General features: G+C 42.7%; 1 protein-coding gene across 1 annotated transcript in view; it reads left to right on the top strand.

The window, feature by feature from the left end:
* Positions 1-4,512, top strand: part of SHLD1 (shieldin complex subunit 1) — a 136,711-nt gene extending 132,199 nt beyond the window's left edge. The window contains exon 3 of the mRNA XM_067013085.1: positions 4,437-4,512. Within this exon, the coding sequence (XP_066869186.1) occupies positions 4,437-4,447 (11 nt within the window). The 3' untranslated portion in view covers positions 4,448-4,512. The remainder of the gene's footprint in view (positions 1-4,436) is intronic.
* Positions 4,513-12,390: the final 7,878 nt, after the last annotated feature.

The following is a 12,390-nucleotide window of genomic DNA, read 5'->3' as shown; positions in this document are numbered from 1 at the left end:
TGATGGCTCTCAAATTCTATAATGGGAGGTAGTATTGTGTGGGTAAGTAATATGAAGCCAGAGCTGACACTGTGACAGCTGTTCCCAAAGGCAAAGAATTTTTTTGTTACCAGGAAAAGATGTCCTTGCGTTTCCTGGGCTGAGGTAAGTGCTTGGCAGTCCCTGTCTTCTCTGTTTTCTGATTGTCTTAACAGATTACAAGAGAGAAAATAATGAGCCACTGGGATCTTCAGAGCATTTGTCCACTGCCTGTGTGTCTTAGTTTAGGTTCCCTTAGAAGCAGACTCTGAGGTACAAGTTCAAGTGCAAGTAGTTTATTTGAGTAAGGGAGTGGGGAACTGAGACAGGAGGAAAGGAAGCCAATAGGAGGTGCTTGCTTAAGGAAGATGCCACGGCAGACAATTGGAACTCAGTCCTATTGGGGAACTCTGGGGCGGCAGTGCAGAATGTTCAGTTATCCTGAACAAGGAGTTATGGAACCTGGGTATAAAAACACCAATTCCACAGTGTTTGGTCGAAGGCTGCAGCTGGGAAGGCACTAATTCTCCAGCACTTCTGACCTGCTGTGTGTCTAGGCAGAGCAAACCCAAACCACCAGACAAAGCCCTCCAGCAGTTGGAAGTCAGGCTGCTGTGCACAAAATGTCAAGGCCCAGGGTGACATGGGCAGGGTATCCTCAGCATCTGCTACACTGTGTTCTCTCATCCTCCAGACTAGTGGACAAACTTTCTGCTCCCCATCCATTCAGAGCCCAGAGTAAATCTTCCCAGAATCAACTGGGAGATGCACATCCTCTGCCTCCCCCAAACCAAATTTCCAATTGATACAGATTGCTTACTTCACTAATCATTGTTCAGTAGCTCTCCACCCATGTTACAGGGTCACTCTGTGGTTTAGTCCTCTTTCCTCCCTGTCTGGTAACATGCTAGCAGCTCAGACCCTGACCACAGCCCTGGAATAACTGAATAAATCTCACTGACTAACTGACTCCAACCTCCATCCGTTCAGTAACTTCCTAGATATTTGGAAATGCCACAGTCCACAGCCAATGCACTTTAGACAGGTCCCTGTCAGCTTTGATGATTTTGAGAGATTTACTATTTGCTAAACATGATAAGTTTGGGGTATGTGATCTTGAGGGGATATAGTATTTCTCATCTCCAAAGGAAAAGGTCAGATTCCTTTAGGACTATGGATAGCATCAGTGTAAACTGTGGGCCAGCCAGCTGTGAGTTGGCAACTTGGCGATGTCTGGGAAGAAAGGCTGGGACCTCGGTGAGAGCAGAAACATTTACTCAATTGTTGTCTGGTGTATGAACATCCTACCAAGATTCACTGAGTGAGTTGAAAGGGCATCTGAGGCTTGATGTATAATCTTATATTAATGAAGGGATAGTTTGAATCTGATGTCTTTCTGGTTTTCATCATTTTTTTTTCTTCCACCCTGATTAGCAACCTTTAGTAAAGACTGGGAGATCTCAGAGTCAGTTGGCTCTAATGAAAAGGACCTTAATAGATCACCTGGGAAGCTTCTCTGCCTTCAGGCAACACTACACTAAACCATTCTTGACAGGAAGCTGCTTACCCTTGGTCTGAAAACTCTCCTAAAAGAGAGGTGAGAGAAGTGCCACAGCCTCCCTGTTCTCAGTGTCTCTCCTTAATAAGCTCTGGGCTTATCCTTGCTTGAATTTCAGCTTCAAATTTTTAATAAATGTCATGGTGACCTTCTCAACACTACAAAAATTTATTCTGCAGAACATCCCAAGTGACCTATGACCATCACAAGTAAAATGATAGTACTTAAATATATGAAGTAAGTAGTATTTCAGGAATTTAGTCTTCTAAGAAATCAATTAAAAACATAAGTAGGACTTGCTTTGAACTTCATCAACAAGTAAGATGAGGTGATGGATGGATAGATGGTGGCTAGATGGATAGACAGGAGATAAGTAAGGATAATAAATGTTAATGGTAAAAGCTGGTGGGTGTACAGCTCTTATTTGTAAATTTTTATCAAGGGACTTCCCTGGTGGTGCAGTGGTTAAGAATCTGCCTGCCAGTGCAGGGGACACAGGTTCGATCCCTGATCCGGGAAGGTCCCACATGCTGTGGAGCAACTAAGCCTGTGTGCCACAACTACTGAGCCTGAGCACAGCAACTACTGAAGCCCGTGTGCTCTCGGATCTGCGTGCCGCAACTACTGAGCCCACATGCCACAACTGCTGAAGCCTGCATGCCTAGAGCCCGTGCTCTGCAACAAGAGAAGCCACCGCAAATGAGAAGCCCACGCACTGCAACGAAGTGTAGCTGCCACTCGCCGCAACTAGAGAAAGCCCACGTGCAGCAATGAAGACACAGTGCAACCAAAAATAAATAAATAAAAATTTTTATCAAGTTTTCTGCATGTTTGAAATTTTTCATAATAAAATGTTGGGAAAATATATGAAGGATATTTTTTAGTGTATTAAATGTCTACCCACATACATTTGTTTATAACTTGGGGTTTTAAATTACAACAAACTTTCCTAAAGATAATCTTTTCTTAATAGAAAGCATACTTGAAATACTAAAGAGACCTTTATTGGCTCCTAAGTGGTATAACTAATTAAACAATCAACAGATCATTAATGAACACCTCCAAATTACTCTTGGAGATATGAATATATACCACCTTCAAAGAACTTAAATTCAAGTTGGGAAACTTACTTCTACATTGATCTGTCTAGATATCTATCTCATCACCTATACTTAATCTATGTCATCTACATCATTAACAACTACATTTTCCTGCCCAGATCATAAAATTTATATTTATGTCATCTATCTATATCAAACACATCATCTACATCTATGTTTAGAGCTATATCATTCATATCTACTCTTACATCATCACTGCATCCATATTTACATACACTTTACCTACATCTATGTTTATATCTATATCATCTACAGCTACATTTTCATGTTCATCATAGGCATCATCTACACTGATGCTTAAATCTATATCAGTATCTACATTGGCTACATCACTGGTCCTCAACCCGGGCAACTTTGCACCCAAGAGGCATTTAGCAACATCCAGGAACATTTTTGATTGTCACAACTTGTGGGTGGGGGAGAGAGTGCCCCTGGCAACTAGGACAATACACAGAACAGCCCCTGACAGCAAAGATATATCCAGCCCAAAATATCAATAGTGCTGAGATTGAAAAAATTTAATTTACATCCATGTTTACAGGTATGCCATGCACATCTGCACCTATATTGAAATCTACTCTGTCTACACCTGTCTTTATATCTACAGCATTTACATGTGCATTTACATCTATGTCATTGACAGCAACATCTACATAAACCACATACCTACATAAACCACATCATCTATATCAGCACCTGCATCTACATAACCTACATCTTTTACATCTACATCTACCTGTGTATCTGATTAGCAGCTCAGAGCATGTTTGTTACATTGGAATGAGTGATCTATTTAATCTAAAATTAAAAGTTAATCTTAATTCTCCCTTCCTCTGACCATAAAGATTCTGATGAACCAATTCAAATGTGTGTGCGTGGGGGGCAGTTTGGGGTTTCCCTACACCACCAAGCAGCTGTAAGAAAGAAACTGGGAGTCTTATAAGTCAACTCAATTCTGACACTGTCAACCCAGAGATAACATCAGATGCCATTGGTTGAGGGCTCCGTTCCACAAGACTGCCCTCCACTTCAGGTGCCAATCACAAGTCCAAGACTGACTGACTGTAAATGAAGGGTTCCCATGACCCCCTCCTCGGATTTAATTAGTTTGCTAGAGTGGCTAACAAAACTCAGGAAACCAGTTTAGTCACTAGATCTCTGTTTTTTTTACAAAAGATATTAAAGGACATGAATCAACTGCCAGATGAAAACATGCACAAGGCAGTCTCAGACAAAGGGGCTTCTGTTCTCATGGAGTTTGGGGCCCAGCATGATGGCACATGCAAGCACTTTGGTTCACCAACCAGGAAGCTCTCCAAACCCTACCCTTTGGGATTTTTATGGAGGCTTCATTACATAGTCATGATTGATTAATGAATTCAACTTCCAGCCCCTCTCCCTTCCCCGGAGGTCAGGGGGTGAGACTGAAAGTTCCAACTCTCCAATCATGTGATTGGCTCCCCCAGCAACCAGCTCCCATCCTTAGGTGCTTTCAAAAGTCACCTTCTTAACATAAACTCAGTCAGAAGAGGTTTGTTCTGAATATCAAGGCAACTTTATCAATCTTAGGAAATTCCAAGGGTTTTAAGAGCTCTTTGCCAGAAACAGGGACAGAGACTAAATGTATATTTCTTATTATAAATCATAATATCACAGGCCACATACAAAAATGTTACATCAGAATGAGTGGTCCATTTAATCTAAAATTAAAATTTAATTTTAATTCTTCCCTCTTCTAGCCACATACTAAAATGTGAGTGGAACAGAGCATGACCACTGTCGATGACACTTGCTAAAGTGTAAGAGTTGTGAACTCTTTGCTGGCTATGTCCTGGCTTCAAAGGACAACTTTGGCTCCTGCTGGAAGAAGCCAAAGAGACTTCCATTTTAACTTGGATTGAGGTGAGAAGTTAAGCATGTGCGTGATGATTTTCATTCATGCCCTCTCTTTGCTTGCCAGTCCCCAGGACCAGAGGGCATCTGCTGCAGACACAATTGTCTCTACTATTGTGATAAAGAATAATTTACTCTCAAGAGAGCAGTCACTGCCCTTTGAGAACTTGATATGGTTGGATCACATCTTGCTCCACCTAAACTCATCTGGGCTGGAAAACATACAGTTGGCACGTGGGAAGCCACAGATCTTGCGATTTCACCCTGGGCGCTTGGGCCTCAGAGTAGTTAAGAAACTGCTTATCCTACAGCCAAATGGCAACTCAGGTTGCCACATTCTTTTAAGCCCCCATGGGCATATGAGCTGACTTGTCATCCAAGGCAAAAGTAAACTGATGTTTTAAATGAAATTGAGAACATGGGAGACAAGACAAACAAAAGCAATTTTCTGTGGCTTCTTTAGCCTATGACATTTACTAAATATCTATTCTTCCTGTAGAAACCCATGCCTCTTGGAAACTGTTATTTGTCCTCCAGGAACAAGACTGACCCTGGGTAAAGTTTCAAAACAGATTCTCAGTAAACTTTTTGTATCCTCACTCATTGTAGTGTTTCTAAATTTTCAAAAACTATTAATTTTTAGAAACAAAGTGAAAAATTAGCAATTCTTTACTCATTATTATGGATTTCTTAAAATATTTCAATATATAAGAAACATACAGCTTAGCAGTATTTACAAAAAACTGTAGCCTATAGCAAATATCCAAACATTGTAAATGCCAGTGATCATAATTGAATAGTTTTTAAAAATAATCTAACATTTGACTTTAACCCAGCAAACGCTACACAATGTCATAGTTTTAATGTTCTCAAAAGTAGACCACCCACGGGCTTCCCTGGTGGCGCAGTGGTTGAGAGTCCGCCTGCCGATGCAGGGGACACAGGTTCGTGCCCCAGTCCGGGAAGATCCCACATGCCGCGGAGCGGCTGGGCCCGTGGGCCATGGCCGCTGAGCCTGCGCGTCTGCAGCCTGTGCTCTGCAACGGGAGAAGCCACAACAGTGAGAGGCCCGCGTAACACAAAAAAAATAAAAATAATTTTAAAAAAAAAGTAGACCACCCCCTATTGGTTGAATGTCCTCCCTAATAATGATTCCCACATTTGGTTGTTCATCAGTCATTCACTCAGCAGCATGCACTGAGAAGCCACAATGTACCAGGCCCTGTTCTAGGTACCAGGAATACAGTACAGAATGAAAAGGGCAAAACCCCCTGCCCTCATGGAGCTTGCAATCTAGTGGGAGAGGTAGGCAGCAAACAAATAAGTAAAATAAATGTGCTGTTTTACTAGTGGTAATAAGTACTTTGGAGAACAATAAATCTGGAGAAAGGATAAGGAGAGCTGGCAAAGTGGGAGAGGGGAGGTCTGGGAAGGCCTCACTGAAAAGGTGGCAATGAAGCCACAGAAAGTGCCAAGGATCTGAGGCAGAAGGATGCTTGGCATGTTTTAGGAAGAGCACGGAGGCCTGTGTGGCTGGAGCAGGGTGCATGAGAGGAGAAGTGAGAGGGGTAAAGGAAGCCAAACCATGAAAGGCTGGTTGTGAGTGAAATGGGAGCCACTGGAGCATTTTGAACAGAGCAGTGACATGACTAAATATTTCAATCTCTGTCTGGCTGCTATATGGAGGATGGACTATAGAGAGACCAGAGTGGAGGCAGGGAGAGCAGTGAGGAGGCCATTCATTTAGCTAGCTGAGGGATGGTGGTGGCTTGTAGTAGTGGTAGTAGTAGATAGAGGTGGAAACCAGCAGTTAAATTCTGTACTTATTTTCAATTAAGAGTCTTCAGGATTTTCTAAAAGATCAGCTATTGGTGTGAGAGAATAGAGGAGTCGAGGATGACCCCAAGGCTTGTGGCAGAGCACCTGAAAATATGGAGACACCATTTACAGGAGTGAGGTACCAAACTCTTAATCAGACATTATATAATTTGGGGCTACAGTAGAGCTGGCTGAGGACAGGTCAGAGACGAATCAGAAATAAGACTAGTCACAAAAATTCAGACTCCAGATTGAACCCGAACACATAGAAACATGGCCTGATGATGAACTCTGTGAATCTCTCCTAACAGAGGCTAAAAGGGGTCCTGAGATTCGGGCAAGGCTGAGCCCACAGGCACAGGGTAAAGTGTATTCGTTGTGGACAGTTGAAATCAGCAGAGGCAGTCAAGTGACACCCTGAGACAAAAACCTCCTTAACCCAATGAAGTTGGATCAAATGCTGTCAGGGGACAGAGATTTAAAAAGGCCTGCACCCTCCTCCCAGAAATTCTGGAAGGGCTTCCCACCACCCACTTTGCAGTGTTCACAGAAATGTCCACTTCAGCAGCCCCACCCTCACCCCAAGAATATAATTATGGGAGTTATTGTTTCTGTGTGGAGCAAGAACAGAGCTGGCCCACCAAGTGGGCCAAAACCCACAGGTATGAACTGAGAGATCCTGAGAAGGTCCTTAACTGAAGTGGGTCCCTGGGGAACCTCTCACTGTGTGTGACATTGTACTCATGGATTCTCTCCCCTTGGAGGTCTCTAGGGACAGGTTGCTCTGAAATGCCTCCAGGAGTAATGTTGGCTTGGTTTGGAGCCTCCCAGCATTCATTAGTGCTTTGTAATAGCACATTTTGTACAGATTACCACCTCACTTTTAGAACTGGTATGGTGGGATGTTATCAGGTACTGAGACAGGAAGATGATGGAAGCTGGGTCATCTGGATGCTTACTCTAGGGCAGAATGACAAGGAGAGAGAGTGTGGTCCCCAAGATACTTCTTCCTCACCTCCCAAAGTTCTCTTGGTGTCTCCCTTTAGTCTAGAGGGCCCGGGAGAAATGGAAAAGAGAGTATGGAAACGAGAGGCTTGGGGGCCATTGACTGACTTGGCATTTCAATGCCTTCTCTGAGGCTTTCATTGCCTCTTTGTGCCTTTTTAAAATTTATTTATTTACTTATTTGGCTGAGCTAGGTCTTAGTTGTGGCACGCGGGATCTTTGTTGCCGCATGCAGGATCTTTAGCTGTGGCATGCGAGCTCTTAGTTGCAGCATGTGGGATCTAGTTCCCTGACCAGGGATCGAACCCAGGCCCCCTGCATTAGGAGCATGGAATCTGAACCACTAGACCACCAGGGAAGTCCCTCTTTGTGCCCTTTTACCTCAAATCAAGAGGTGGCAGCATCCAAGAACACCTGTGTGTGGGTTTACTTAGAGCAGGGGGTAGGAACTTGTGTGTATGACACTCTGTCTCTTATATACTCTTCTTGTTTTCTTTCTTGCTCTACATTCCTACTGTTAAAACAGTATCCAGAGTATCACAATAAAACACTTACTTATTATGCAAACAAACCCTTGCTCTAGCTTTGAAGAAATATTGTCTATCCATTTCATGGCGTTTTGGGTACATTCAGGAGTGGGGGTAATTCAAGTTCACTTTTCAGTGACTCAACCATTTCCCTTGAAGCAACTGCTTCCCTTTGTGCTGCTCTGGCCTTTCTTCAACCTCTCCTTGGGCTATAGATTCAGTGGGGCCTTTTGGATGCCCCTTTACTTCCTCTTCCACCTCTAGGCTAGAAACTGGCCCAAGATTCAGGTCTGATGAACCCTGAGACTTTTGCTTTAGTCTGCAGGAGCTGGGTACCTCTTTGCCCCTTGGGTCATAAGCCTGCAAAGGTTCTTTCTCCTTTACTTAGTTAGCTATGAAGTCTGCCTTCACTTTACTTCTGGGGGGAAAAGACCAAATCCAGTAAGTCTTCCAATATTTATTTTCATATATAATAGGATAATATGCCTTCTAAAAGGCAAAAAAGTTGAGACTGGCCCATCCATTGGTAATTTAGTTTTAGGCAGTACTGAGTTTGTATGGCAGGATAATATTATTCGGTGCTGTTTTCTCAGCTTTGTGAGTGAATGCAAAAGAAAGGAAAGCAGCTAGGAAAGTGGGAGAAAGAGATGGAGAACAATCATTTGACAAAACTGATAAGTGGCCCACTATATATATACATGTTACCCAGAACAAAAATATGGGCAATTACAATCTTGGAAGGTTTCTAATTATACATATTTACTTAATGGTAATGGCTCCTTTTGGACCATTACGAATTATTGAGAAATAAAATATTCATAGGTATAAAACTGTAATTAGCCTACATGGAGTTTTTCTGGAGTTTACATCTACAGAATACATTTTTGTAAAGGAGAGGACTGCCTGGGAGTTGGTATGCTGTAATCTTCATCATAAATAATTTAAAATTCAGCACCACCAAAAGAATGCCTCCTCTTAGAGCAAAGAGTGCTTATTAAGTCTACCAGATCTCTCAGAATCACGAGATGGAACCAAGTTACATTTCATGACTCCTGAAGATGAGCACAGAGAAAAAGTCCAGACAGAGTACACGAGGGAGACTTCAAAACAATCAGCACAGGACTGCTTCTGCTTTCCAGTATCAGACATGTTGGCCTGAAGTTACTGTGATTTCAAGATCATGACCATTATTTCTGGCTTGTTGCTAGAAATTCCATAAATTGAGATACATATTTTGGAATGAAACCAAACTTCAAAAATCCCTATGAAGAGTGTCATATAGAGCAGGATTTTTCAGGAAAAGAGGAAAAATAGGCCCCTGGACATCAAGGCATCAGAGACAGAAAGAGGTTGCTCCTAAGAGGTGGAAAGAACCCAACAGAACAGGAGGTTCTGCGGGTCTTGACATCTCTGCTACTCACTGCTTGGCACAAGTGCTGGAAGAGGCGAGGACCATACCATCTGTGCGTGCTTTCACTAGGGACCCCACTCAAACTCCTCAACATTCACACCCACATTCCTCCCCTGCTTCTGGGCTTGACAGAACTCCAAACCTCCTCTGATTTTTTGCATTAGTCCTATCTTAGGAGCTGTGATTTTTCTCCTTCACTCTCTACCTATCTGCTTTTATCTCTCGAAGATTCTTCATGATTTCCCATCGGAGCATTACCACTTATACTACAGTACTCATATGTGTAAACAATGTGCAAGCATTTTTCTATCCTATATTACACATAAACCACTTGAACATGATGAACTTGGCAGGTACACTCAGGAAACAGCTTCAATCTTCTCTTAAAACTGTCTGCAAGCATTTCTGTCAAAGCTCCTTTTCTGACCCTTGAACAATATCTCAGGCAGAGACAATAGCTTTTCATTAACTCTGAACTATTACAATAGTCCAAACTTCTATTTTTCACCCAATTCAAAGCCCCTCTAACTCCCAGCTGCTGCCTGACCTGGAACAAGTCATGGGGAAGAGGGAAGGGCTGGCCTCTCCTTTTGTTCCCTTGTTTCTTTCTTTCCTATCCTACCCCTCCCTTCAGCCCCTTCAGGTCTGGACCGAAAGGGGGATGACAGAGATGGAGGAGGGTTCAGAGATGGCCAGTGTCGTCTGTGGTCCTCTGTTGGTTTTCAGTGTCCTCTATTGTGGCACACCTCCAAATGCTGGCTGGTCCTTTCACAAGGGACCTTTGTGGATTCTTTAGTCCTCCATGGGAACCTCTTCACTCCCCCAGTACCTGAGAAGAGTGATGGTCTCTGATCTCTCACAACACCTCTCAGCTACCATTATCAGCACATCTCTGGGATCCCCTTGCTCCTTCAAGCAGGGGCTTTTTGGGGTGACTTGAGACCAGTAGCATTCTGTGGAGGCCACTTAGCCCAGGGAAAACTGCACATGCAGATGTTCCAGCCACTGTCCTTTCCCCTCAACTTGCCATTGAGGCTGCTCCAGCTGACCTCCTGCCCACTTCCACCTTGCTCACTTCACTTTCAGACTTTGGGGACACAAATTAAATTGCCCTTTGATCTCCTTCCCACTCTCTTCTATTGACATTGGAGCGAGTCTATGGGTTTCTGCAGCTCAGCAGGCGTCTGGCAAGGAAATGAGATATCAGTCTCCCTTCCTGCAGACAACTCCACTCTATGTTAGCTTATTGCGGCCCCCAATTTGGCAGAGATAGGAAGAAGCATCATGAAACAGTACAGAGCTCCCTAAAAACTCTCTTCCAAAAAGTTCTTTCTCCAACTAGTCCCTTTATAGTTTTGCATTTCTAGGTTTGTATCTGTAATGTTCCCTTACACAGACTTGTGAGTAATACCCACTGTGCCAGTTTGGCCCGCTGTTAACAAGTCTTGTAGAAATGTGACTGGCTCTTCTCTTTGAAACATGTGAGTACTTAAAACCCATGTTGCCTAGCTTTGAGGCTTCAGTCAAAAGTCAGGCATAATAAGAAAAATTCTATTTAACATCCTGCTATATGTTTGTGAATGTATGTGTCATCATTCAACTTTCCCAAAAAGCAGACCTTGAGACAAAGATTTGACTGCAAGTAATTTATCTGGAGATAATTCCAAGAAACAGCAGTGGGAAGTAGAGAAGAAAAACAGGAAAGGAAAGTCAGCCATAAAGAGCTTGCTATCAAGAAAATTTCCACTGTGTGTAACTAAGCTCAGTCTCGCTTGGAAACTCTCAGGGCCTATGTAGAATACATACCTCTGAGGGAGCTGTGAATCTGGGGTGTTTATACACCTCATGTTTGGGTGAGGGATGCTCCTGGGGGTCTTGATTCCTCAGCATTTCCAACTTGCCATTTGCACAGCTCTGTTTGCTCTGGTGACCAGAGAGAGCTATCAGGCAAAGAAATGCAGATCTTGGCCATTGGAAATCAAGCCAGTGTGCTCCAAAATGGTAAGAATGAGGGAAATTAAGGAAATGGGCAGAAAACCAGCAGCATCTGCTGCAGTGTGTGTGTGTGTGTGTGTGTGTGTGTGTGTGTGTGTGTGTGTGTGTGTGTGTGTGTGTTTGGAGGAGGAACATATGAGAGACCAGCAAGCAGCCTTCATTCTAGATCCTTACCATGTGATATGATGCTAACTATAATAGATTTGTCAAGCACCTAATGGTCTTATCAACCCATCAAACCCAAATCATAGTTATCTCCCCTAGTTCTCAATATCTATGTCTTGCTTTCTCTCCAGTATATAAACAAATAAGTGCACCTGTTCATCTAATTTTCTGCAAACCCCAAATTGAAGAGGAAGATTCCGTTTTTTCACACCTGAATGGTTGTAGCTCTATCTCTTGACCTCTTTTTTTTTCTTTTTTTTTTTTGGCTGTATCGTACAGCATTCAGGATCTTAGTTCCCCCAACCAGGGATCAAACCCGTGCTCTCTGCATTGGGAGCGAGGAGTCTTAACCACTGGACCACCAGGGAAGTCCCATCACTTGACCTCTTTTTAGAAATGTTAATATATATCTTCTTGCAAGCTATATGGAGTTATATTACCCATAATTTAGTGGGTTAAAAAAATAGTTTCTATCTTCTCTTAAGATGAAGATTTGATTAGTGATTTCTAAATTATGTCAAAGTGTATTAGGAATCTAACCTGACATAAGAAACCAGGTACTAAATGTATTGTAGGATCAAATTATCTAAGGAAAACTACTTATTGACATGGTCTTTATTAGGAAAAAACCTTAAAGTCACAGAGATAAATGTTTATCTTATTGGCCACAAAGAGAATTCTGTAGATGTACATCTGCAGGGCATCAGTTTCCATGGTAATGCTATTTTCCTGGCATGCCATGCTCTCTCACCCTCCTCTGTAAACCTGGAGTCTACCCTACACCACTCCCATCTTTACTCTCTGACTAATGAACTCTGCTAGAGCAGAGGGAGGAGTATATTTCCTTTTACCATTGATGTTGGGATTAACTCTGTAATC

This window comes from Kogia breviceps, chromosome 14 (genome assembly GCF_026419965.1).
Source record: "Kogia breviceps isolate mKogBre1 chromosome 14, mKogBre1 haplotype 1, whole genome shotgun sequence".
NCBI lineage: Eukaryota > Metazoa > Chordata > Mammalia > Artiodactyla > Physeteridae > Kogia > Kogia breviceps.
This window is presented reverse-complemented; position numbering and strand designations above follow the sequence as displayed.